This window comes from Struthio camelus, chromosome 4 (assembly GCF_040807025.1).
Source record: "Struthio camelus isolate bStrCam1 chromosome 4, bStrCam1.hap1, whole genome shotgun sequence".
NCBI lineage: Eukaryota > Metazoa > Chordata > Aves > Struthioniformes > Struthionidae > Struthio > Struthio camelus.
Genome location: NC_090945.1, coordinates 32,381,151 through 32,408,550, shown reverse-complemented (window position 1 = coordinate 32,408,550; position 27,400 = coordinate 32,381,151). Strand labels below are relative to the sequence as shown.

Genomic DNA, 27,400 nt, shown 5'->3' with positions numbered 1-27,400 from the left:
AATACATACAATGCTGGGGGGTAATTCAGCAGTGGATTTTTGGCCTGCTTTGTAACTCCAGGCAACTGTTAGAAAGAGAAATACTTACACAGTAAAATTTAAAGTCCAGGCTTCATCTTCAGCTGCTGGAGAAAGCAGCTCAACTTCTCTAAAGGTATACAAGTTAAGAGAAGAAAACTTGCCACGAGAGAAAAGCAGCCATGACAATTGGTTGAAGGATTAGGACTACGTGGTGAGGAAAAAGGTCTGGAAGGGGTAGTTTGTTGGCAGTATTACCCCTAATTTGAGGCTAAATCAGAGACTAGTTGAGACGGATTAACTATTCAGGAAATGGAAATAAAACAAACAGCAGTAGAGACATTACTTTCTTTTAAAAGACTTTTATTAATAAAACACCTGGGAACACTATGGGCCTCACTTTACATGGAAGTACTGCTTTATTTGCTCTGCCTCATCTTCCCCAACTGTCTAGCATCAGCCCTACTCCAACCACAGTCTCTTCCCTCCTCTCCCTTCCCCCTTTTCCTGCACAGTGCCATGTTTACAATCCATATATCCCAGGGCTACGTCACGGCCAAGAGCACCCCTCCAAATACACGTCCCTCTGCTAACGCAGCTCTGGCGTAGCCTCGGCGCTTCGTCGGGGGACCTGTCTGGGCTCCCAGGCACTGCTCCTGTATGATTTCAAGTCAGATACAGGATCACCAGCTTTTCTCAATAAATTAATGTTATCTTGTAACAGGTTCCAGTGTAGCATTAGATTCTGAAGATAGACAAAAGAACGGTTTACAACAGGAAGATTGGCCCTCTACTGAAACGGGAAGGCTGACTGACCAGACTACAAATTCAAACCATTCAGAAAAGTAAGACTCGAAGCAGACAAGAAAACTCTACCTGCTAGGTGTGTCCACTGAAGGGAGGTACAGAAGAAACAAGATACCAGTTACTGTGTACACTATGGGCTCTATGTCTGTACTAGACACATGCATGTTCTTCTGGAAATGTGAGGCTATTCCTATAGGATGTACTGCAGTGAGCCTCCATTTTCTCACCTGCTCTTACTGGAGGGGGCCTTCCTCATGCTGTGCTTTGGAAAGCTATTATCCATTCATTTTTAGCAAAACTTTCATCTCAAGTCACTTTAAAAAAATGAGAAGACAATGCTCGTATGAGCTTGGAATTGTTCGTGTCTAAAATACATTCACCTTCCTTCATACTGCAAACGATAAAAAAACTTACTGAGTAGTCAAGCCTCATTCCCTTTGGTACTTGTACAAGCTTAACATGAAATAAATAAAATTAGCATGCTGTCAGGGCAAGTTGTTTTACATACACGAGTGATTTTTAATTTAAACATGGAGAGCCTCCACATTCATTAGAGGATTAAAGCCTTGGACACAGGGGTTAGCGAAAGGAGAAACTTACTTTCCTTCCTCCTTTCAAACCCTGATGTGGCAAGGACACACACAACAAGAACGCTGCCTCCTCCTTCCTTCCTTCCTCCCTCCCTCCCGTGGAGGCTTCAGATTAACAAGCTCTGAATGGCAAGTGTAATTCCAAACGAGTGCCTGAAAAAAGTGTTTAGTCAACAGTATTTCCTCACCTTAAATAGTTTCCAGCTTCAAAAGTTCTCTTTAAAATAAAGTGGTGAATTAAGACACTGCAATACCAGGCAGCATTCCAGCAAATTATAACAGCCTGTCAGGGTCTTGATTAAAACTAAAGTCACACACCAAAGACAGGTGATCTGAAGGGTAATTGAACGATGGCAGCCTGTTGGGCCCAATTTGCTCTTCAGTCAGCAAGCCCAGAGCTGAGTTCACATTCAAGGCATGCTGCGAATACCAGATGTAATCCAGTGTGTGCCGGCACTCGCCCGAGGGCCGGATCTTCCAGGTGGTGTACGGCGGCTCCGACTGCCCATCGGGGCTCAGCAGCTTGTACGCACTGTTTAAATTGAGGCTGGAGTTTGAAAACTCTTTGTAGACTTCCTCGGTTGGCTCCGCGTTGAAGTCCCCGCAGATTATCAGAGGGATCTTTGCTCCTTGGGTAATATTCTTCAGGTTCTGGAGAAGATCACAGCCTTGCGCAGACCGAAACCTCTCCCAGCCGGTACGAGCTTTCAGGTGAGTGACAGCAATGCAGAACACTCTTCCAGTTTCATGGCACTTCAGCGTTTGAGCTATGGCCACTTGGTTGGTTTTCAGCTTCATTGCAGTTAGCCGAATATTAGCACTGTTGATGAGCTCAAAGCGGTCCTTCAGGAAAAACAAGGCGCAGCCATCCGGCCCGTTGTTCTGCTCCACATCTAGGCACGGGGACCACGGCTTTGGGAAGAAAGTACACTGGTAGCCCAGCCGGCTGAGGAGCGGCTCGAAGGTGTCGAAGTAGTGGTCGACTTCTTGCAGGCACAAGATATCGGGTTTGTACGCAAGGATTTCCTCCAGGATGAGGCACTTCCTTTCTTCCCATTTCAGAGCTTCCATGGGGCACTGAACAAAGTTGTCTTTGCCTTCTCCGAGAGCTGAAATTGGCAGGGGGTGGGGGAAAGGGGGAGAGGAAAAGAGAAGCTGTCAGTAGCTAAAATAGGCCGTCTTCCTCCAGGTTTTGGAGAGGCCAGAGGCACGGCTCTGCTCTCAGCAGCCGGCTGCCATCTCACAGCAGCCAGCGGCTGCTTGCAGCCCAGCACTGCCGCTGGTGCCACACGGTTTCTGGGTGCTCAGAGCACCTGGAAACGAGCTGGCTGCTCTGTTACTGCTGCTGTGGGTTTGTGCTATCCCGAAACTCCTGCTCTGAAACACTGCCACAACCGCCCCACTCCGTCACCAAGTTTTATTCCACACAGTCGTGAGACAGCAACAGCACTGTGTTCATCCCCTTTTTCCACGGGGCACAAAGTTACAATGGGAAGCAACATAAGCCTTTTGCAACACACTTTGCTTTCTCTATGAAGTGTGCGTACACCAGTTCACATGCAGGGGATGGGATCTGCAGGAATAATGCCAACTTTAAGGCTGCCTGGGTTAGCCAAAGAGAACCCATTTTCAGAGCACTGAAGTCCCTCCAAAAAAGCTAAAATCCTTTCACAGATACATGTTTAATTAGACCCCTTCCCTCTCTCCAAAAGGAACTACGCTTTGGCAAGTCCTTCTCCATGTGGTTGCCGCAGCTTAACTAAGAGGAAATGCGGTACTATAGGAGTGACTTAACTGCAGAGTGTGAAGACAGTCCCTAAGCGGGGCATTTCCCTCCGAAAAAAGACTACGGTAAGGCTGTTACGTGAGTCAGCTTTCAATCCTGACTGTAGGGCTCAGTAACAATTATTTTGAAGTGTAAAGAATTAAGAAATCCCCTAACTGATCTGCATTTTTGAATAGTTCACCAGTAAGTTACAAGAAAACACGAGCAGAGAAGCTTTCAAAAGACTTACAGAAGGGCAAGAGGGCAAATCTATTTTCTGTGGGTTAACAACTATTTAAAAGTGACGGGGGCCAGCTTTTTGGATATACCATGTTCAATTACAGTAGGGATTCAGAGCTACGTTTGGCTTCATGGTTGTAAGAGACCTTCTTCCTTTCTTTCCTGCAGGATGGAAGGAAAGCCACTATTTCAAGCGCAGAAAAGGTTCCCCCTGCCCTGATCAATTATGCCTTACGTAATCCATGCCGCTCCCTTTGACCTCCCAAATCCCAGCCGTTTCTAGCTACACGGACGTAGCTGCACCTAAAAGGGATCACAGGCTACCGGTTTTCGTCTCCGCATCCGAGCGCGAGGTCGCGACTCGAGCTGGTAGGCGGCTCCTACCTTGGGCGAGGATGTTCCACTGCATGACCCTGATGGGGCGGTGGCCGCTGGCGGCGCTTGCCTTCAGGTCCACAAAGTCCCGCTGAAACCGGGGCGGGCGCTTCTGCAGCACCATCTGGCATTCCTCCAGCAGGTCCTTGGGGTCGATGGGGTCCAGCTGCGCTGGGTCGGGCTGCCCCAAGCAGTCCCGGTGCTGGGGCACGGCGCTGCTGCTCAGCGTCCTGGCGAGCGCGCTGTACAGCCGGCTGCTGCTGTTGCCCATGGGACACCCTGCAGAGGGAAAACCACCCTTAGAAACGTCTGCCCCGACTTCTCCCCACGCTCACGGGCCGCAGCAGCTCTTGCCCGAGTCAGAAATGCAATGAAATGGGTGCAGAGATGGGGCTAATTCTGTCCAGTCTCGTTATCGGTTTGCTTTATTAGCAGACACTGCTAGCCTCTGCAGCATAGCAACGGCCTTGTTTAAGGCATCATGCAGGTTCTTCTCCAAGAGCAAAAAAATCTTTCATCCAGAGTAGCAGGGCCACAATTATTTTCTACAATGCATGCAGAAATTGGAATAAAGCGTACTTTTTTTCCCCTCCTCCCCCACTACGGAGGGCCCAGTAGGTAAACGTACGCTGCCTGCCCATCACTTCACAAGCAGCGTTTGTCTTTACCTGAGACTGCACCTAGCATGGCCCAGCACCTATGCCTATTTTGGATGCCTGCAGGCTGAGGGCCTGCAGAGCAGCAAAGCAAGCAGCATGACTCATTCCCTCAGGTTAATATTTAATAGGAATCACCTGTTAGCAGTTAACTTGCCCTTAAAGCAGCAACACTTCCATAAAAGCTGAGCAGCCAGCTATTTCTGCAGGCTTAGACCTTGGGATGAAGAGCAGAGTCTCCCAAATCCCCCTCGGTGCCCCTACCCTCGCTCACCTCACCTCAGCCCCCCTTCTCACCTGCAAGCACAAGCTTGCTTGCCTCCAAAGGCTCCACCTTGCCCTGTGCTTCCTGGCCCCCAAGGCGTTTCATGCTCACTGAAGCACACATCCTGCAAGCAAGTGGCTGCTCCCTGCCCCGCCGGCCAGCGCTCGCCCCGCAGCCCCACCGGTGGCCGCTGCAAGCTGCCCCAGGCCCTGGGGCGCCTGCGGAGGGGCTCGCCTGGCAGGGCAGGTCCTCGCTCCTGCCACAAGGTCAGGGGGCCAACAGCAAAGGTATAAACATATTTTTCTTTTAAGCAGATCCTGCGTCACAGGGCAGCAGGACCTCGTTTCTTCCCCCTCCAGCCAGGGCAGCATTTTGGGTAAGGGTGCTCTGAGCACCCCGGCCCGCAGTTTGAATTCACGCTCCACGAAAGCGCCCTCTTCTCCGTCCTTCACCTCCGTCCCCCCTGAGCACCCGCCCCAGCGACGGCCCCAGCAGCCTCCCCCACAGAGGTTGTGTTTCCCCCTTTCCACGCTTTGCTTTCTGCCCAGCCAACCTGAGCGCGAACTAAGTCTTCAGATTTGTCTAGAGGGGAAGATAAAAGCCCCAACAATTCAACAAACATACTTAGAAGGACAGCAAGACAAAAGAAAACCTGCAGCTGGCGACTTACCTTTGGAAAAACAGATGCTTTTAAAGACTTTAATCAGAATATTTTGCTTTAAAAAAATACACGTTTCAGTGTCTAAGACGTGCAAACCGGTGGAGTAGTGCCTTTGAACCATTCTAAGTCAGTCTTACCCCAGGAATTTAAATGGAATATAGGAAGTCTCTTCGCTCCCCCCCAGGCTCCATTCACTAGTTTAAATGGAAAGTTTCTCAAGCTGAAATGTGAGCTTGGGCTCACAAGCATCAGCATCTTTCTAGGAGAGGCCGCTCAAAGCGTTTCAGTTCTTGCAAACTTTTGATAGTTTTAAACTGCTGTCAAGAGGCCTCGCAGGGCTAAAGTAGAAGAAATTCCTGTTTTTGTCAGGAAAACGGGCACAAACACTCTGCAGGACTGTGCGCAGCTGCCGGGGCAGGGAAGCAGGCAGAGGCACGCGCTGCGCCGCTGACGCAGGTAGCGGGTGCTGGGTGCGTAAAGGTCAGCTTTCCACACCCCCAGAAGAGCAAAGCCACGCAGCCCCCCACCGTGAGTGAAATCAGCTGAGTTGGATGACACCACAGGGAGCTCTTCACCCACTCTGGGGGGGTCGTTACAGCCCCTCGTTAAACACTGCAACTTCAGGGAAGTATCGAGCTGCTTCCTGCTACCCCGAGGATCCCTCGGTGGCTGAGCCTTGCCCAGCTCCCCCCGGCCGCGGAGGGTCGCTCTGTCCCCCAGCGCAGAGCCCTCGCCCTCCCTTCTGGGGCAGGACCCCCTGCACAGCCAGGCTGTGCCCAGAGAGGCTGGGCCTTCCCCAGGGCACCTGCCAGGCCAGGGGCTGGGGATGAGCAAGGCTCATGCTAGGCTCCAGAGGACAAACAGAAAGAGCACGGGAAGCTTTCTGCTCCAGAGAGCTATTAGCTAGAGCTTAGGCTGTTTATTACTTGGCCTGAACTGAGGCCAGGGGGAAGGGAGGAACTTCAGAGGGAACAAGCTCGGTGCAATGAAACAGGAAGCCGAAAGTCCACCTCAAAGCTCTAAGCAGCATAGATGCGTTACAGGACAAACACCTACACATCTAAGCTCAGCCATGCACCTGCTAACCTCTGAACAAGGCCACAGTACTGTCCAAGGCCTGTCTTCCCTCAAGACACACAGGGCTTTCTCGAGCACAGCGTTGCTGGCACTTTAGAGTCAGGCATAACCTAGCCTGCCACAAGGATGCTACCACCCAGCTGCAGCAGGGATCAGGTGGCTTTTAAAGCTGGTAGTGCTTCAGAGAGGAGGCAAAAAAAAAAAAAAGCTGCTCGTCTTTCAAGAGATGCCCAGAAAGGTTGGGTGAAAGAGCATCAGAGCTGTAGATCAGATGCCCTCTGGCTGGCGATAGGCAGAGTCGAAGTCCTTTGATGAAGGGAGACCCCTGCAAGGAGACTAACTTCAGATGACTGATGAGCTGCCTTAGCTGCCCCCCAACACTTCCCCCCCACCCCACCCCAGAACTGTCACAAGGGCCAAATCTTTCTTTCTGCAGAACAGGGGGCAGACCTGCAAGCTGTGTCAACTCCAAAAACATCTGTTACTTCTACAATGTTAACCTTGTCTGCAGCTGCAAGGAAAATACAAGGCTGTTGTCCTTAAACCCTTACAGTTCAGCTGACCTGTAGTGTGCTGGGGTAAGGGCTATTGCTGACACTGTGGCAGAGCACCCTCCTGAGTTGGTAGTCTGGCACTCAGGGGTGAGCCCACACGCAACTCTTGCTGTGATGTAGCAATAGGGAACACCAGCTCAGCTATTACCTCCAATTATTCAAAGTGCTGAAAAGAAAAAAGCCTTCCTCTCAGCAAGGGTGGAGCAGGGAAGGAAATTAAACTATCCAGTAACCTTCTGAGAAGTGCAGTGTAAAGTTCAAGGTTTCTTGTGTCATCCAGCAGTAGCACAGGAAAGATGAACTTCTAGGATCTTTGTTAACAAGCAGTCACAGACTTCATTTTAAGGAGCTTGTTTCAGAGACAAGCGCTGCAGCGGGCAGGCAGGCTTGATGGCTACAGGGAGGCATGTGGGCCAAAGCCCTCACCTTTTCGAGTAAGTGACCAGCATTCTGGTCTACCTTCCTTTAATCTTGTAGGGGTGTTTTCAGCTGACAGCCCCCACCTTGTTCAGTGCAGTGATTTTACTGCAAGGTGAGCAGCTCTGCTGCGTGTGCAGCCTGGTTTGTAGTTGCATCAGTTGCTCCTGCCCAAAGAGGTCTGCAGCAGCGGAACATGCTCTCCTTGGAGCTACAGCTTGTGAAGCAGCTGGGCACAAGGCATCCCCATGTGAGAAATGCTACACTACATGCTATCATACTACATATATACTTTTGTTTTTGCCAACAGTAGAGTTATGGCCCCAGACCCTCCGCATAAAAAGCGGCAGTTGCTACTGCTTAGAGTTCAAGTCTCAGTTTTGGCAGCTAGGCCAGTTTTTACAAAGCACAGGGGAGTTAGGAACCTCATAACAGGATTCAAGGAGCTGTCATGCCAAATGAGGTGCTGCCTAGTCAATAGGCAACACTGGAAAGAGGAGGGAGTCTTAAATCCTGCCCCTGAATAACACACAGAATCAGGACTTGGCATGAGCTCTGGAAACCCTTTTCCTCATGAGCTTGACTTTGCCAGCTGCCAGCACTCAGGCACATATGCTCTTCTTCCCTGTAGCTTTGTGAAGCTTCAGTCTCTTTATGCATCCTGGCCTGGCTTCAACAGGAAGACTGGAAGCACCCTGCCTCAGTCTGGCAGGTACAATGGTGCCTGGAGATCTGTCCTGTAACAGCAGCAACAAGGACTGGACCTCTCTCCCTCCCCCAGCTGAGGGCAGCAGGGACAAATCACTTCTTCCACATGCCAGGTAAGTGCTTTGGCCTCACATATCACAAAGGGTAGCAGCCTCTGTCCCTCCTCTGTCAGCAGCAGTCTGGGACAGAGGTGGCCAGAGCCAGTCTTAACTGGGAGTCTCTCCTCTGGTGCATTTTCTGCTACAGAGTCGAGCTGCTTGCGGGCAAACACATTTTAAAGCTGTATCTGAATGGTAGAGACTTGGCTGGAGTGTCACAGCTCTGCTCTGACCCCATACTTTAGGTCAGTGGGGAGAGAGGAGGGAGCACGATGCACGCCAGGGTGTCATCCTGACGTGGACTCTCGACAGAGTCTGCATCCAAGGACATGTGGGGCCTTGGATGCTTTCCAGCTCCCAGTCTGGGCTGGAAGAACAGGGCACAGTCATTGATACCTAATGGTACAGGCAAGTAGGAACCTAGTGGTTTAGCACTGCCAACACTGCCACACTAGCAGAAAGAGAACATTATGAATCAAGTGCATTATACACAAGTTGCAGCACTAGAAGAGAAGAATGGTTGAACTAGTCAATCCAGTATACTTTTGACCATGGAATAAAGACACTGAACCATTCAGCCACCTGAAAAGTTATACTAAATATTTTGCTTTATTCAAGTAAGCCAATCTATAATTCAGTAGAGATTTTGCCCTATCACATAACTAATAGCGGTAGAAGGGAACCATCGTGGAAACAACACTGCACCAAAGCATGTTGTCTGGCAGCATCTCATAAGCTAGCACTTTATGTCATTTTATTCTTGGATGCCACTTGTGCATACTACGTAAGCAAAAGCCAAAGCCACTTCCTTAAAATAAAAGGATCAGTTCAATTACTGAAGTACCACTTGGGATTTGCATGGAAAAGCTGCTTGTACAGGAACAATTACACACATTATTGGATAATTTGGAGATAAGAAAACAGATGTTTCTATTTTGAGAAACATGCAGTCCTTAGTGGCCTGTTTAATTAAAGCAAGGGTTTCTTTAATCTCATAGTAGTAATTCCACTAGAAAAAACTTCATTTCCATTCCAGACACCTCAGCTCAATTTGTGTAATTCCTCCCCTTTGTCTCTCCCTGGACTGAAGCTGCTACTATTCCTGAAGCAGCCTCTCTGCCTACATCAAATCTGTGCCTGTTGTTCTAGAAATGACACTGAGCCAAAGCTGTTCTGAACAGGAATCTTGCATCACTGCTTTCATCACCAATTTCACAATGTACTTCTAAAGAACTGGGTCAATGCTTTGGACGAGATCTTAAAGATTCTGCATCTCTACCACACACCTTCATTTGCTCTCAGTAACTGCTTTGGCTAACACACCAGTTACACTTAAGGAGCAAGACCAGACAAGGGAAGATTCCCTGCAAGGTTGCCAACAGGCAGTTTTTCCACAACAGCCGTGACTAGGGAACATCACCCTGCTGGTCACCCCATGGACAGGGGGAGTTTTAGCAGCCACCCCACCTCCATCCATGGGAGCCCCCAGAGCATCAGCTCCTCCTTAAGAGCCATCAGCAGCCTGCTGCCACTTCACCTCCTTTGTCCACAGAGTACATGCAAACATCTCCCTGGATCTGATTCATCCCTTAGCACAAAGGGTCTTGTTCCCATTCACCAGGCAGCTTCCTTCCTGCAGGCCGTCACTGGCAGTGGCCTGCCTCCACCAGGGTCAGCCCGGATCACCCCCTGCCACGCTGATGCGACCTGCAGCTGGCACCGCAACAGGAAGTCCTACGTTTACCCGCTGGCACATCTGCACACCCAGAGCCGCGCTGCCATCACACAGGGGCAGCCACTCACTTCCTCCCCTAAAGCTGCTGCTGCTCCTGGAAGGAAAACGACTCCAAAAAAGCCAGCCTCCACCACCACGGCAAGCACTGCTCCAAACACCGGAGCTGCCACACGAGTAGCAGCAGCACAAGGAGGAGGAGGAGGAGGACGGCTGCTGAGAGCGACACGTGTTCGTGCGCAGGCCGAGGCTCCCGGCACCCCGATCCGCTGGGCCGCTCTCGGTTTCCCGCGAAAGCCCTGGACGGGGGGCGGCCCCCTCCCCCCCCAGCATCAGCACCCCGCGGGCCCCGCCGCCGGCCCGGCCCAGCCGGGATCCCCCGGGGGAGGATAGGCCCCCCCACCCCATCTCCCCCTCACCTGTGCGGGGGGTCGCCCCCGGGGCGCGGCGGCCGCCCCTTCCCGCTCCCGCGGAGGCGGGCGGCGGGGCTCGGCGGGCGGCGGGGCTCCGCAGCAGCAGTAGGGAGGGCGGCGCGGCGGCAGGGGCGCAGCAGAGGCCGGGCAGGGCGGAGCAGAGGCAGCGCACGGGGCTCTGGTACATGCTCCCGCCGGGACGGAGCGGAGCGGGCCGGATGCGGGCGGCAGTGGCTCCCCGGCCCGCGCTGTCGCGGCGCTTTTAGGACCAGACGCCGCGTCCGGCACCGACCAACCGGCGCGGGTGGGGGGGGAGGCGCGGGGCGGAGCGCGGCGCGGCGCGGGGGGAGGCGCGGCGGGGCGGGAGCAGCGCGGCGGGATGGGGGGAGCGCTCGAGGTCCCGCCGGTTCCCGCCGCGGCGCGCGGGGCTGGTCCTCGGCCAGGCCGGGTAGAGCGCGGCGGAGCCGCTCCCCCCCTCCCCCCCCGGCGGCGGCGGCGGAGTGGGCTCGCCCGGCGGAGGTTTCCCACCGCGACGTCACAGAGGGAGCGTTCTGTTCTCACGGACGTCACGGCCCGTCACCGGCCGCGGCCCCCGCGGGAGGGGGGCGGGCGGATACGCTGTCCCAGCCCAGCAGGCCCCGTTCTTCACTTTTGGGTGCCCGAAACGCGGCAGGGCGAGTCACGCTGTGGCTCCCGCGGGGACCCTGTGGCCTCTGCCGGCACGGCAGTGTGCTGATGCGAGCCCACCCGCACGGCTGCACCGGAGCAGGGGAGCAGCCGGAGTCTGTCACCCGAAATTCAGGCGACAGCCGCAGCTGGCCAGGGCGTGTGCTGCGCTCTGCTTCCTCGGGCTTGGCTTTTTGGGAACTAGGGTGTGTTTTGCAGAATGTAGAGATGATTCTTGGAACATGGGCACCTCTTGTGAGAAATGCTGCTTAGGGAAACAAACCGGGTAGGCAGCATCTCACCAGACTTGTGTCTTCCTAAACATTCATAGGTTCCACCCTGTTTTCAGCAAACTTTCCCTCCTCAAGAATGCTAGAAGTTGATCACAGCAGCCACTCCCTGAATTTTGTAATGTACTGATGTCACAGTGTTTCCTTCCAGCTTGCATCCTGCTCAGGTCACACTGCTGCAAGACGGCCCACCAAAGGGCGAAGGAAGGCAGCAGAGGCTGTCTAAGCTAGAGAGAAACACGGGTCAGATTCTGTCACTGGCAAGAAGTAAAGTTCTGGAGAGGATCTTAACTTTGCTTGCTTTCTTTGTACTCTCACAATAAATTACACATAGGCCAACTTTACGGATGACTGCGCAAATGGTTTCTAAGCTTCCAGTGAAGGAGATTTCATGACCTCTATGTCTGTGTTTCACAATGTCTATTTTTATTATTGCACAAATGCAAGCACACCACATGGTACACGTGAAAGGGAATTTTCACATTTCTATGGGCTGAACTGGTCTTCCAGGGCCTTCCAGGCGTGGAACTGAACGCAGAGTGACCTTAGAAAAGCTGGACTCTTATTTTTCCAGTGGGCTGATGCTCTGATGTAATGAGATATTTGACTTTTCAGGAAAATTCGGGTGCTTATCTTTCCTAACCATATCAGCTTCCTCTTCTTCCCCCGACACAGGAAGGTGACTGCTGATTCTGGGAGCCATGAAAAACAGCAGCTGATCGTTGTGCATGTACTCCAAGACTGCTTGTCATGGGCATCTTGGTCCTTCTTGTTTTTCCCTCCAAAAGAAAGAAACTCGTCTGCTTCAGATCATGTTTTCTAAATCTCTTCTTATTGCTTTGTCCTGCAGCCTCTGCTGCTTTCTTACACCTGCCCAGAAGTGGGGTGCCCCATGACACACACCAAACCAGCAGGATGTGGTACAGTGATGCACTTTCCATCTGTGTCCTGCATATAATACCCCTGCTGACTCATCTCACTGTGAATTAGCCTTTTTTTCTTTCAAACTGTGTCATGCTACTCTATTCCAGTTACAGGCTTTTGTTTTTGCCAGGTCCCTTTCTACAGTATTGCTGGCCCAGCAGTTCTGATTTTCAGGACGCTAGAATTCCCTTCGTTCTTCTTTCCTCTGTTTTTGAAGGGAGACCACACTTTTTACGTGCTATTTGCTCTTAGTTCAGAGGTTGCAAGGAAATGTTCCTAGAGCTTTCCAGGATAGCTGAGGTATCAGTTAGTTCAGCTTTCTGTCTGTCCACTTGTGTCACTTCCCCGCTTCTTGCTTTTCTGTCTCCCTCTGATTTCTAGAGCTATTTTGATGCCTTGTATTCTCATGCTTTGAACCCTACTGGTTGCGACTCATTTCAGTTGTGAGCCATCCTGATTTTATCCCTGAATGCTCATGCTAATCCATTATTCTCATCTGTACATGTATCTCTCTTTGTTCCTCATTTCTCTTCTGATTTTCAAAGCATAAACAATGGTAGTCTCGTGAGCTCTCTACTCACAGTGCTTTTCTCTCTGCTCTGCTTTTCTAGTAAAAGAGAGGGTAAATTGAGACATGTATACAGAGGTCGCGGTTTCAAACCTGTATCCTAAAATTAGGTGCCTAAACTTATACCTGGTCACCTAAAGATAGATAGGCTCATATACCCCTCTCTGAGCAAGGCGTTTCATGCTCCATTGATTAATTGAATGACTTAAAATGAAGGTAATTAAAGAGCAAGAAAGATAAACAACAATGCTCTGCAACTGTTTTAATGTAGGTAACTAGTACACTGCTTACTTCTTCCATTTTGTTTTCTGTAGAATGAATTGTCTGCTGTCGTACTGCATGCTCTTAATAGAGAGGAGCCGAGTCTGGAAGTATATGGGAGGAGCAGCAAGAGAGCAGTGGCAGGAAGGGCTCCAGCTCAGCTTTTTCTAATTTCAGATGCTTTGCCTAGGCCACTTGTTTCTCCTCCCTTATCCGCCCTTTGCTCTTCTCTGACCCGTACCCTCTGTTTGGTCCGCTGTGCTTTAAATCTGCGTGTTAGAGACTAAGGTTTGATATTGTTGCTCAATGTTGTGAATCCTAAGTCCTTGCTAACTGGACTCGGAGCCTGACTGAGCTTGTTCGCTCTTTCGTCTAGGGACCCTTCTTGGATTGGCAAACTCCTGACTAAGAGTTTCTTTTTGTACCTGTTGTGTGTGGTCATTTGTAATCTGCTTTTTTTCTTCCCTTTCTAGAATGGCAGACACTTCTTGAAGGAAAGACTAATTAGTGATTCAGGTAATTCATGAGTGAGCGTAATGGTACCTCTGTTTCTGGCTGAATTTGTAATAGCAAATTTATAACAGCAGTGGACTTAGAGATAGGTAATTCACTTTTTGTTGCCTTGACATTACTGTCCTGTTCAGGAAATGATTGCAATAAGGCAGCTGGATTGATCTCTTGAACATCTTTTCATCAACTCTTAATTGTCAGGCTGCAGTAGCCATGCGTCTGACTACATCTCGGCCTGATGGTCTCTTCCTTCCCCTCTTCTTCTCTCTCTGCAGCTCCGTGGAAAAGCTGCTGCCCCACAGCTGCTTGTGGGCTGGCTGCTGATCCTCCCTGTCACGGCTCCTCGCCTGCTGCTCCCGCACGTTTCGTTGAGCCCTCCGGCTGCTAACCGCCCACCAGCTCCCAGGCTGCTCGCTCATGAGCGCTCAGTTTTCATCAGAAGACTAATGGCTGGGAAGTTTAATATGTTTATTACTCAGTTTTTTAACCTCATGACTCGAGTAGCTGGGTATAGGCCAAACCACCTCCATATACTATCTGTGAGGAGGAGGTGGGAGGGGAAGAAAAGACGGCAGGTTTCCTCTTTTCCCTTTGTACTGAACGTGCTATGCTGTGCCATTTTGGGAGTTGTCTTTCCTAAGCCATGTGTGAACCAACCAGCATGACTGTAACGAAGATGTTTTTCAAAGAAACAAAAGTTACTTATCATGCATCAAGCTGTTTTCCACACCTACCACTTTGTCCCCTGGATTTGAGAAGAAAGATGATTTACCTCCAAAAAATGAATCAGTGTTTGGTTGGCATCTCTAGGGCTGATTTAAAAGTCCCAATAGTTTGCCACGGCAAATAAAATCATTCTGCAAATAGACAAAAGGCGCAATTAATTTTGGGAACATGTGACTTAGCTTTTGGAAGAAACTTACTTTTCCCTTCTATATCTCAGCTATCTCAGGCACAACTGGCTAATGTTTCCACTAGCTAGAAACAAGAAGCAAGGGGAGAAAAGGGATTCAGGCCACTGCAGGGATAGAGAGCGTGAAACGCTTTTTTCTTAACTTCTTGACTTATTCTTACTCTGGAGATGGCAATATTTTGAGCATCCTTGTTAGCAGACAGATTGTTAATCCTTTTCCAATGCCGTGTAAATCCCAGGCCAAGTGGAACTATCCTACTGATTAAAAAATGCATATGACTAATGTTTTTCCAGCATGTAGTAAAATCAGTGATCTCCAAAAACACAATTTCCTTAGGATTAATAACAAGCTGAGGTTAATGATCCTTCCGGCTCCTGGATCAGGCAGCTCCTCCCAACCTGTCATCAATTTGTCAGGAAATGACCTGTACCATATTTCTTACTGCTGCGCTAACAAATCTGTTCCTGCCAGCATTTTAATCTTGAAAGAGCATGATCTGAAAGGAAAAACAAACTCCATGCTGTTCCTATGATCCTGGAGGTAACAGACAGTAATCACTGAAGTATCGTGAAAAGTGGATTAACAGAAAAAAAAAGTTGCCGACTGTTGAGTGCAGGTGGCTGTGACCACTGGGGTGTCCGACTTCATGATGCACCGGTCCAACCCGCTGGGTGATCCCAGGAGTGAAGCAGCTGCCCGGGCTGCTGTCACCCAGCTGGGCCTCTGCGCCGGGTGCCCTCCACCCTGCCGTCTCTTCGCCATCCCGCCGCGGTCCTGCTGCAGCACCTCTCACCGTCCCTGCGCATCCGCTCTTGCCCCCGTGCCTCACCTCAGTGGGGGCTGTGGGAGGCTGCTCCGAAACGGGTTCATCGGCGGGGGCAGCAGAAGGGGCGCGGGGCAGCGAGTTGGCGTGCGAAACAGGCAGTGTGGTAAAGGAGAGCTGAGATGTGTCTCAGAAGCGCTCATCTCCGATTCCTAAAGCACCTTACTGACTAAAGCCTCTGAGAAGGGGGAACTTTGCCCCTTTAACCCGGCATCTATCTCATGGAGAAATGAGTAGCACTAAGTCTGGCCAGTAGATGCTAAAGTCTTTTAAAGCATCTAAAGAGAAGAGAAAGAACGACACTGACAATTTTTGACATCTCGTTAAATAAACGTGCGTGTTGCTTCATCTCAGATATGAATATACGCTGCGGTGTGAATGAACCAACACAGTACTTCCTATTCAGATATATGTGTCTGCCCGAGAGGCGTCTGCCTGTTGAATCAAAATTTGCTATCAAATACTTATGTGTAGGGCAGTTAGCTTTCAGACAGAGCTGCTAGATAGCTCCCTGAATCTACATGCTGCCACTGTTAATAATTTCTGGAATAAGTTTTTGTGCTGTGAAGATTTGCTACCCAGCTTCTTGGGGCAAAACCATTTTAATTTCCCTTTACAATGCTAGTAATGTTGAAGGGAGTTAATATGGGAGTTGCTCTCTGTAGAGCCAATGCAGCCACTTTTGCTGCTGTGCTGGTCCACTACTGAGAAATGGGAACGTAATTCATTTTCATTTAAGATGTGGCAGAAAATATTTCCATTCAATCCTTAGTCTCTCTTTGGAGGGACAGAAATGGGCATGTCGTCCATTTAGGCTGTAAACAGAACCGTTAGCATTCTGGTATTAGCTTTTGAACAGTCATCAGAAGGTTACATGATTTTTAGAGGACTCTAGAAAGGTCAGGCTCTGTAAAGCATGGCAGGATTGTCATGTCAGCCCGACCCCTCAGCCCATCCTGGAGCCCTACCTAGTGTTACGTCTCAAGGACTGTTGGTCAAGTAGTGCAGGAGTGGCTCACTTAACTCCACCTGGAGCATGAGACAGATGGGAGGCAGGCAGAGGTAGTGCCAAGACAAGCTTGGGTTTTGTGCCAAGGGCATTTTGGTTGATGCTTTTTCATTGCAGAGCCCAGATCGTGGAGGTGCTGACTCTGTGGCGCGTCAGAGCTCCCAGAGGTGATGCACTTCGTGGCACTTGGGGATTACAGGTGGCAGAGAGGGGCTGGGGCTGCCCGTTAGCATCACTCACTGCAGCTGGTGGTGGGGCCCTCCCTGCTCCACACTCAGAGACCGTCTGCGTCTGCTGCTCTTTACTGCATACTCCAAGGTATGGTAGATTTAGCCTCTTTCCCAGTGACTGCTTTGGAGGTGTGAAGAGGCTGAGGATTTGCTAGGCCAAGATCAGGAGTCTTCTAGGCATTGGGTACCACCTTCTTCCTTCCCCCTCAAGGTGAAAATGGGTCTCCTTCAGGAGAAGCGCGAACCTCCTGGACAAAAGGAAGCAGGTGGCAGTAGGACTGTGCCAGATTGGTTTAGCCCACTTCTGCTGCATTGGAGGAGGCACCAATTTTGGGGACAGGCTGTGTAGAGGGCTTTTCTTCCTACCCTCTCCTCTCCTCTCTTCTCCTCAGGTTCCCTTTCTCAGGGAACTCTGGCTGTGATCCACTCTTCCTCCCACTTTCAACAGATTGCAAAGTGATGTATTTGATTCTTGCACCAAGAAAACAACCTCAAAGTAGGGGCTGAAATTCCAGCTTGCCAGAAATATGAGCCTGAACTGGGAGGAGAGGAGAAGAGAGAGAAGGACCATGCAAGAGAGCTTTAACTCTTGGTATTTGTCCAATTATGAGTTGTTTTGCTATAAAACTTGACCCCAGCGTTGCTGAGGGGCAGTAAATGGACTTGCTGTCTGCTCTCGCCCTTATGTAGCTGTGTTCTGTAGTGGCGCATCTCTGCCTGGTTTTAGATTTGAGCATCCCTGCCTGTTGACTGTGGTGTGGCCTGCAGCAAGCCCGAGGCGTTGGGTGGCTTGCCGTGCGTGTTGCTTGCTTGGGTTGTGCTGCTCGCTAGCAGGCTTGAGACCGAGAGGTGAAGTGTCATATTTAGGGACCCTCTGGGAACTCCACCATCTCACAGGCCACCTCTTGAAGCCCTCGTGATCGTCTGGTGTGCTATTTCAAAACTTATTTGACCAAGCTTGTCTATTTTCCAGAGGTAGGGGCACAATACTTATACCTCCTTAATTTAAGCAGTTATAAGTCAGAGTCCCAAGGTTTTCCTATCTAAACAACTTTTGGAAGTGGCTCTGCAAATTGCAGACAAAATATTAATGTACTAAGCTATGTTGCTAGTGTATGGGCTCCGCTTGAAAAGGGAAGTGGTGGGTAACGGCAAAGACCTGTTGCCTTTGACATGGAAATACTGGAAAATCCTTGGCCCGGCGCTGTAGTCCTTGGGTAAAATGGTGTTAATGTTTATGTTAGGAAATAAGTACAACTTCTCCACGCTTTATTTCCTCTGTTTCAGGGTAGCTTGGCATTTCAGCAAAAATCAGCAATTTCCAGCCGGTAAATCTGTAATTGCAGAGGGGCTTGAACAGTGATGCTTGGAGCCAAGTCCAGGTTTGGACTTGTTCCCCTGGGGGTGTGCATGGAGGAGATGGCCCTGATTGGGCTGCTCCAGAGGCAGGACCTGGCCCTGCAGCAGGGTTAAACTCTGCCCCTGCACCTGCCAGCGGAGCGTGCCTGTCCTGCCGGGTTGTGCAAGTGCCGAGCACCAGCTTATGCAAAAAGGTCATAGGCCGGCTCTCCGGGGTCCCTCTCAGCCCTGGCCCAGTGCCCTGCTCCGCTGTACCTGGCCACCAAACACGGTCAGGTCCTTGACCTGCAGTGGCGATATTTACATTCATTCATTCACTCTGCTGAGGAGCCAAGAGTCTTCCCTTTCTTCCTCAGCGTTGCCTAAAATTTGGGCATGCAGGTCTCGCCTTGGGAAGTGTGTGCCATTGGTGGCGACCATCTCCCAGAGCAGCGTGCCAGACTCAAGAGGCTCCTTGCTGCCATCCCACAGGACTCGCCAGGGAGAGGCTTTGCAGTTTGCTTTGGAGTCCTGTTGGGCACTATATCGCGCGTAACTGGCCCCTGGCTCTGCTACCCAGCACTTTTGATCCATCAAAGCCTGAGATTTCAAATTTGAATTAAGCGCTGGTCAAGCAATGGTTAGTAGCAAGTAACTTCCCAGATGGTCAGTTGGGTATCTCACCTGGCCAGAAGCTTGCCAGAATGGTTGCTCTGCATAAGTGATGTAAGCAAGCAATGGAAAACGTCACCTAGGCTGTATTTAAAATAAATTTTGCACCCTACAACATGTTCTATTTATTGAATAGCAAACTCCTCTGTGAATTGCTGATTTGTAATGCATCAAAATGAACTTAATTATAGATAGATTTTGTAGTTCCAGAACAGATTTATGAGACGTGGAAAAGTCTTCAGGTTCCTGTCACTCCCAGTTTCTTCCTGTTTGAATTACTTTCTCAGACTCCAGCCAGCAGCTTTCTTCCTGATTTATTTTCACCAAAACATTCTTTCCTTTGCACATACACTCTGGAGTTTGGGTGAAACTGCTGCCATTTTTCATTATCTTCTCGTTTCTTTCTTTGAAAGAAATTCTAATTTTACCTCTTTATCTCAGGGATATTAAGAGATTTATGTGGTCTTTCAGCAATAGACTTTCATTAGCTGTAAGTATGGAACAGAATTTATAGAGAAAGGCAAATTCAGAAACCGATTCCTGCAATGTGAAAGCATTGTGCTCCTTAGCATATCTGGCTTTAAGGACAATACCAAATCCCTCCATTGCTTACGTGGATCTCTGATCTTGAGCCTGTTTGTTTCAGTGTTTTAACTCCCTGGTTTTTGGTGTGTCCCTGCAGCATGTTGCTGCAGCATCCAGAGAGCCCAGACCTAGTTTTCAAAGCTGACAAGTGATAGGAACCACCTCCATCTTGCGCGTACAATGATGAGACACTTGAGTAAGGAGCTCCGACGCATGTGATGTACAGAGCTGACTGAAGATAGAGAGATGCTTCAAGGTGGCAAAAAGATTGAAATGATACTATTTTTATCATATTATCTCTTGACAATGTGATAAACATGTTGGTGAGTTGCCTAAGACCATTTTGAGGTCCAGTTAAAGCCTCTAGGCCAAGAAGAGATATATGATTATGCGACGTTTCAGCATCGACTTTTCAATATGAAGTAATTACACACCCACTCGCTGAGAAGGAGAGGGTAGGAAAAGAGTCATAGGGTAGATTCAAGAATGTGGCATTTAAAAAAAAAAAAAAAGCGTGAGTATTTTGGGGTGATTTGAGGATTTCTGTATATTGCACAGGCCAGGGACAATTTTGACAGCTCGTCCTTCAGGTGCGAGCAGGAGCCTGCCTTGCAAACAGCCCTTCACCTAGTTTGCCTTGAGGAAACAAGACCTTGTTCTCGGTTAAACCCATTTCCCCTCCACTGAGCTGGGTCCTGGAGGGTGAAAAGTTCCCGCTCAGGAGGACAACAAATCCCAGATCTGTGCAGCAAACACCGACGCAGGTCCTGACCCAAAGCCCGTGCGGCTGCTGGTGTTCGGCACAGCTGACCTCTTCATCTCCCAAAATCTGCTACACCTACAATGCTGACTTTCCTAGTAAACTCTAGGAAAGGACAGTATGATTATAGTGAGGGGACGGTGTTTTTATGTCACTGTAGATTGCAATGACTCCTTTCCTCTCGAAAGAAACCTTATCACCTTATGCTGTCACCTTGATTGAAATGGCCGAGAATGAACTACAAGGCTGGCTCTGTTTCTAATTTCTGAGACCAACTGGATAAATACAAGCCCGCTGCATCTGCAGGTGAGGTGCTGGACAGGGAGCTTAGCTGTCCCTGCCTGTGAAAAGTCAGGCGATGCACGTTTTTCCTTGCCTGGAAAACAGTGGGATTTGACTGAAAAGGAAAACGCAGCCTGAGGCTATCTTAAAGGGACGTTCTCAGCTTGAAAGCCACCCACCTCTGTGAAAATGCTGTGCTGATTATTGTTACAAGTAATACTGACGCTGGAGGAAATTCAGATGGAAAAAGCTGTTTCTCCCTGTATGCTGTGTTTTGTTATGTTTTATCGCACACCACTTCCCAGCTTGGACTTTGGAGCTTGCCTGCCTGGGAGTAAATCTGATGTTACTCTGCCGAGACCGGCGCAGATGCAAAATGTGAAGGATTTCTGCAGCGTTTGGGTGTGTGAGTCTGAGGCTGGTGTTGTCTGGATTTTGTGGCCTCTGGACTCAGCTGGCCGGTGCCGCAGCCCAGCCGGGCCGGGAGCGCAGCTGCCTGTGGAGGCGCAGCCTGGCTGGAGGCTGGAGCTTCTCAGCTCAGCGCTCCTCTTCCAGAAGACCTTCATTAAAAAGGGCTATGAATTTTCCAGCAAATTGTCTCTAAGCCCTGCAGCAGCTTCCACTGAGGTAGACAGTGAACTCTGCAGCAGGTCACTTTTCATTAAAAAAGAACTGAACGCCACATAGCTATAATAATCAAATTCAAGTTGACGATTTTGGGTGACTGCGCTTTGTGTTTGGGATATCTTTTATTCGGTGTCCGCAGCCTCAGTGTTGTGTCCTGCAAAGCTTTGCTCTGCTGCTGGGGAAATGCCCTGCTGAGGTGGCCTGAGGGGAGATGCGGCGTGAAAGAGCCAGCGCTGGCTTTGGCTGTCCTTGAGGCAGCTTTCCTTTTCCCAAGAAGTCCTCACTGCCTTTATACCCCCCGAAGGATGTGGAGGGGCTCTTGTGGACACAGGGATCATGCCGGTTAGCTGAATATCGCTTGCAAAATAACCAGTGATTAAACGGGGAGCAAAAAAACCCGGTTTTCTTTGGAATGCTCTGGCATCAATATTTTGCGGGTCCTGCTCCCTGCAAGGTGGGGTTTGAGTCTCCCCGCAGACGCAGGAGGACAACCCTGCTCATCCCCAGCCTCAGGGGCGGCTTCGCGCAGCGGTGGCCAGGCTGGGAGCCCGCGTGGCCTCGGGGTGCTGCGCGCAGAGCCCGGGCTCCCTCCTGGCCAAGGGTGCCAAGGACAGCACCCACATTTACGCGCCTAAACGGAGATTTTCATGTTGTGTTTCTGCCTGTGCCGTTTATGTGAAGGACGTTTTTTCTGAAGCCCAAAGTACCGTAAGGTCAGGGAGATGATGCTTTCCTTCCCTGCAGAGGAGTTTTTGAAGACTGACTGCGAGGCAGGGAGAGAGGAGGTCTCCGGTACCCTGGGAAACAACCAGAGCTGTCTTGTTTGCTGAGCACCGTGAAGGGGAAAATACGAACCGGTTGTTCCTCAGGTGGCTCTTTTCGTGCCAAGCAGGCACCGGGTTCATCCTTCTGGCTCGCAAAGCCTCCCAAGCGGAGCGTCTCGTGCCACACAGGCTGCAGCCCTGTGGGACGCCGGAGCGTCGGCGCCTCCCCGGCGAGCCGGGCGCTGCTGAGATCCCTTCCCCAAACGCTGAACCGCGTCACCGCGCGGGTCGGCCACCCCTGCAAATGTCCTCCCGGGCTGGGGGGCCCTCCTTGGGGGTGGAAAGTTCAAATTACAGCACTCGACAATAACACGGCGTTAATTGAAGAGAGCCGTGCTGTTTGCACCTACGCAGGACCCTCCCAGGGCGGGCTCGGTTTGGCTAAGCGGCTGTGGTGCCGGCCACGTGCGTGGGTTTCAATGGGCATCAGCGGCCGGGTTTGTTTTATCCGCTCTTGGGTCCCTACCCGCAGTGGCAGGCCGCTTGGAGAGGACGTGCAGCGCTATTATTAGCTGTACAGCTGCTCTTGAGAGGGCTTGGGGCCTGGATTCGTCTAACTGGGTGAGTCCAAACTTCTCCCGGAGAGCGGCCGGGCTCCTCCTTAAATCCAAGCGAGCTGTGCCAACGCAGGAAGGGCACCTGCCGGCCGCTGCAACCCTTCAGCAGAGCTCCGCCTGGCACCCGTCACCTGCTCGCACAGCCAACGCGTCTCTGTTTGCACGCAAATCAGAGAGAGCAGAGTACGTTTTGTCAATCCATCATCGTCGCTGTAGTACCTTTCGCTCTGCTTTGTGCTACCTAATGAGCAGAGGCGCCTGTTCTCAGCAGCACTGCCAGTTCGCTTTCTCTTTTCACTTGTCCCTTTCTTCTTTGATCAGAGTTGCTCTCCTTGCAGCGAACTCCCCGCTCCTGGTGGCTGCAGACTTACCTCCTTTTATCGCAGAAATGCGGAGAGACCGCAGGGTGGAAGGCACGGCGACCGGCCTCGCGTGTAGCAGCACCGACTTGTGCTGCCCACGAACCTGCCCGTTTGCTCCCGTAGAATTTACCAGCGATTTCTTTTTTCCCCCCCCTTCGCTGTCAAGCACCTTGGCCCGGTTTTGAAGCCAGCGGGCTGCAGCTGGGCGGCCGCCGCTGCCCTCCTCTCGCCGGGGGGCCCGCTCCGTCCTCCCCCTGAGCGTCGGTCACCGCAGAGCGAAGACGACCTGGGGCAGAGATCGGATCTGCCTCTAACGCCCGCTAGCGCCGGGTCACGCTCCAGGGCGGAGCAGGTAGCACAGGCGGCTCGCAGCAAACCAGCCCGGTGGCAGGTGCGTTTGAGGCGTCTGCAATACCTGCCCCCGAGTCCCGCCGAGCTCCTTTGCCTGTTACCCAGCTCGCGGTTTAGCTGCTCCCCTTAGTCCCCAGTGTTTATGCCTCCGTCAGGAGGGAAGTGCCGCCTCCAGGCCGAGGAGGGATGTGTGGCTCGTTAGGAAGGGTTTACACGGCACCTTTCGAAGCAGCTGCTCAGGAAGGCCGTATGCCGCGTGTGGCTGCGGGCTAGGAAAGGAAGTGACTTTTAAATAACAGCAATAATACATATTCAGGTTCTCTTCACTCCGCAACAGCGGATCAAGTTTTCCCAGGCTTCCCCCTCCCCAAAAATACCTTCAGTAATTGCATTTGCAAGGACAAGGGGGTCCAGTACTTCGTCAGGCGCGTGAAGCCCAGGGCTACCGCAAAGCGTTTTGGCACGGTGAGGGCTGCGAGCGCAGCTACCGTGGGTATAACAAGGCGAGGATCTCCGCGCCGGGCGGCCGGCCGTCGCCGCCTTGCTGCGCGCGCTGGCAGGCTGCGGCCCGCCCTTGGCCGGCTCTCCTGCAAGCAAAAACGCTCCCTGAACGGAGCCCTGCTTTGCAAATTATTCCCAGCCAAACGACATTCAGCACCTTGCAAGCCCTCTGCTGTGTCGCTAGGTGAACCACCGAGTTTCTGCTGCATCGCGTTCAGCCGCCTCCCTAAGGGACCCTTTGAAACGTCCATTGCAGCGTTGCCCAACGCCCACCTCGGCTGGCGCCGGTGCTGCCCTGCGTTCGAACAAGTTCAGTTTTCATTCGCTAGATGTCACTCTCTATACAAAGAATTTCAGAAGCCAGTGGCACGGATGATTAAATTAGGGGCTTAAAAAAAAAAAAAAGGCAGCTATTTGGAGAGGCTGGGTAAGTGGCTGAAAAGCATATTTTCAATTACTTCCACATAAGAAGGTTTACCCCATCCCCGTCCCCCTACGGTTTGCAAGAGACATTCAATGCGGCTTGGTAACAGGAAACCCCTCAGAGCCTTTTTAAAGAAAGGAGAGTGAGGATGCTGGCACGCTTTCCTTTGTCTGTCCTCTTCGGCAGTCAGGATTTACCAGGTGTGCAGCTGGACTGCAAAACGTCTTCTCATCCTGGCTGTCCTCGTCCCCTTTCTGCAAAGTGCAGGTGCCGGGACTGACTATGTTTTTAATCTTCTTTCTCTAGTGGCACACGCTGAAAATGATAGCAAATAGCAGAAAAGGCCTCTGACCACAACAGAGCAACAATTTTTCATCTATGTTCTTGAGCTTTTTCAGAAAATCTTTCCTCACCTGTGTGGTGGAGATTTTTAATTAACCCTTTAATTAAGCTGTCAGGATGAAGAGAATATGAAGAAATATGACCGTGTGCGGTGGGCAGTTGCTGGTGGCTGCAGTAGCCTCCACGTTTGTGTTGTTTTATCTGTAAAGAACAAACGTTTCTTGCATGGCGTACTGCCATTTTTCCCTCCTCTTTTTCTTCCAGGTTTTTAATCAGTTCTAAGGATGCTTCAGCCAGCTAGTTACGGCACTAAAAAACAGTGCTTGAGGCGGGGTTGATAACAAGGCAAGCCTGGCCTTTGCTACTTTTATTTACATTCTGTTGTGGGTTTTAGCATCACAGATGTCCTCTAAATTATAGAATTTGCTTCCTTAAAGATTTTAACTTGGAAGAGAGAGTCGAGAGCTGTACTTTGCTGCACTGGGAATATTGCTTCTTTGCAGTCTGGCAGGCACTGGAGCATAGAAGCACGGCGCCCGAGCCAAATCCACCTTTGTTTTGCACTTGGTGGCATTTTTTGTTTTTTAAGGGATGAAGTGCACGCACTTTTGTGCATTACACTGATCCCCTCCCGGAAAAGTAAGGTAAAAATTGAGGTGCCTGGACTCCGCTAGGGTGCCTCGGCTTGGCCAGCGGAGGGGTGGCAGTGCCCCGCCGGAGGCGTCCCGGGAGGGCTGCGGTGCCAAGGAGCGAGCGGCGCGCACCGCCCAGCCGCGCCAGCGGCACCGGGCACCGGAAACGAGGGTGCGCCTGAGCGCCAAATTCCTTCTTGCCTGGCCGTGCACTTTTTCTGTCCGCCTTGCGCCGCGTCATGCAGCCGCCCGGCGTTCACGGCCCTCGGCTCACTATTTTCTCGCGACTTTGGAATTGAGTAACACAAGCAGGAAGGGCGGTCAACGGGTCTCGTCCACCTCCCTCTGATCTCCCGGCGTCTGAAGGCCGCACAGTTTGGAAACGGTCAACACTTGACACCTGGATTGCAATTTAGCAAGGGTCCTGCCCTTATAGGGCTTCGGATGGGACTCCTGGTGCTTGACTTGTGTTCCCAGCTCTACGCTGCCCATGCCTGGCACGATTTAGCTTTTCAGCACCTCTGCCCCCTCTTCAGGGAAGTGGGGGCACAGGTACCGACTACCTCGGGGTAACGCTTCGAGACTGAGAGATGAAGCGCCGTTGTATTATATTTTCTGTTTACCAGAACGTAAGGAAAAATCTTGATCTAAGGCAAACCTGGGGGATAGGAGAGCACGTGAAGCTGCTCAGACATGGTGGGCTCCCTTAACTCACCGGGCTTGCAATAATTCATCAAGCCTTGGTAACCGGATTGGGAGCCAGAGGTTGGTGAGAGCATAAAAAATTTACACTGCGGTCAAGTCCCAAATCACTGGCACTGCTGCGTATGTGCGACTATCCGTTACAGGGCATTTTAGCAGCAATGCCCCCTTGGGCTGGGTGTGTTTTTTAAAGTATATAGTGCCGTTTCTTCCTTCCTGCGCAATTCCTGGGTACAGACAGAACATTTCCTGGGCGATCTACCAGCCCCAACCCAGCAAGGAAAATCAACGGTCCCACTGCAGCCCGCCACCGAATCTCCTTTTGTAGTTAAACCCCAAATTTTCTTTTTCCGCTTTCACCAGTGTAAAAGGGTCGGCCTTACCGTAGTAGTTCAAAGAGCCATGACGGCTCTGAACTTGTCTCTTCTTCCCTATTTGATTTTGGTAGGGGTGCGGTGGGGTCCCGGAGGGCGGCTGTGCCCTGGCGGGACGTGCCCGGTGCGAGGGGGACCGAACCGGCACCGGATTTTACGCCTCATCTTTCAATAACAGGATTCTCGCGTACGGTAGAATGAAACTGAGGGTGTATGAAACCGCACAATGGCTTAAAAAATCTGTCTCGCCAGCGTCTAGGGGGTTCTCTTAAACCGAAGGAGAAACGGAAAGAGCAGCTCCGTGTCGGATGAATACCGGTTAATGCTTTTATGAAGCATGCCCAGAAAGGCCTCGAGTGAAAATAACGTATAGGGAGGAAGCCAGCAGACGCAACTGAAAAACGGCAATTGCTTTTTGTAAAACATTCAAAGGAAACTGAACAATATTCATTTTATTTGGAATTTATAATCAAAAGGAAATTTACCATTTTGACTGCAGATGGAAAATTGCCTGATTATCTTCACTTTTTCTGTGTTTGTGTGGGTTAGTGTTTGGCTGCTAAAGTGAAGAGAAGGAAAAAATAAAAAGGAGAGGGTGGAGAGGGGAAGAAAACTACTGCTTTTGTTTCTACTTTACGTTCTGCTACCAACATTAGCAAACAATATCATTTCTTTTCAAAGCTGTTCTCCTGCGTGTGTGAGGCCTCCCCGGGGACAGGGGAAAGACAGTAAGGCACAGGCTTCAGTAGCTGAAAATCTGGATGATTTCCTTAGCTTTTCTGCCAAGCATGATGCGACTTCTTCAGTCCTATCGACATCTGATTTGTTTGCTGTTCTTCAGCCTCCTTTTCTGCGAAATGGGACAATTATTATTTATTTTATGAGGGATGTGGAACGTTTGAGGATTTTTCTGTTTTTGACAAATCCAAAATCAAATGCGTCTTGAAGATTTTTCTGTGTTTGGTTTGGAGAAGTAGGGAGAAAAGACACCAGCATCAAGGGAAGTGCAAAGCACTAGACCTGGGCGAGGGATTTTTTTCAGCTAGCTTCCTTAGACCTTAAACGAAAGGGATATGAAGGAAAAAGCGAAAAAGAGCCCCCGGCCCCACGGCTTGACCGTTCATGGCAAACGCGTTTTATGTATTTCTTGCAGCTTTCTAATGGCAGTATCTGCCATCTCCAGTGCCAGCATCTTGAGGTCTTTTGAAAGGGAAGACCCCCGCTGGGGGCTGCTTTTAATGCCCAGGAGCCCAGGAAATGTCAGGGGAGCTCCCGGGAGCGAGAAGAGCGCCGGCGCGTCCTCGCGGCATGATCGCACGCGGACGAACGCTGGGCTCGCCGGTGTTGTCAGAGGGTCAGGGACCCGCCGGCGTTGCTGTTCTGCTCCAGCACTCGTGTTTCAGCTTTTTGTCTATATGTTTGTACTCGCAAAGCTCACCCGCAGACTCCGCTGGGCTTCGGTAACCAAAATGTACGCAAAACATTGAGCTCCCCAA

The 27,400-nt window shown here is 50.8% G+C and overlaps 1 protein-coding gene and 1 long non-coding RNA gene across 4 annotated transcripts; one reads left to right on the top strand and one right to left on the bottom strand.

Annotated features, from left to right (window-relative positions):
- Positions 1 to 364: 364 nt before the first annotated feature.
- On the bottom strand, positions 365 to 10,635 carry NOCT (nocturnin). 3 transcript variants are annotated; one of them, XM_068942077.1, is made up of 3 exons: positions 10,383 to 10,635; positions 3,805 to 4,074; positions 365 to 2,524 (listed from the first exon to the last, which is right to left on the bottom strand). In XM_068942077.1, exons 1-3 carry the CDS (start codon positions 10,561 to 10,563, stop codon positions 1,689 to 1,691), a joined length of 1,287 nt encoding a protein of 428 aa, XP_068798178.1. In that variant the 5' UTR covers positions 10,564 to 10,635; the 3' UTR covers positions 365 to 1,688. The 3 variants fall into 3 exon arrangements, with proteins under 3 accessions (XP_068798178.1, XP_068798179.1, XP_068798181.1); XM_068942078.1 differs by lacking the exon at positions 10,383 to 10,635 and adding an exon at positions 4,749 to 4,933; XM_068942080.1 differs by lacking the exon at positions 10,383 to 10,635 and adding an exon at positions 4,464 to 4,569.
- Positions 10,636 to 12,124: 1,489 nt separating this feature from the next.
- Positions 12,125 to 14,789, top strand: LOC138067042 (uncharacterized). Its single transcript, XR_011140713.1, has 3 exons — positions 12,125 to 12,252; positions 13,559 to 13,601; positions 13,871 to 14,789. It is a non-coding gene; the product is annotated as an uncharacterized lncRNA (long non-coding RNA).
- Positions 14,790 to 27,400: the final 12,611 nt, after the last annotated feature.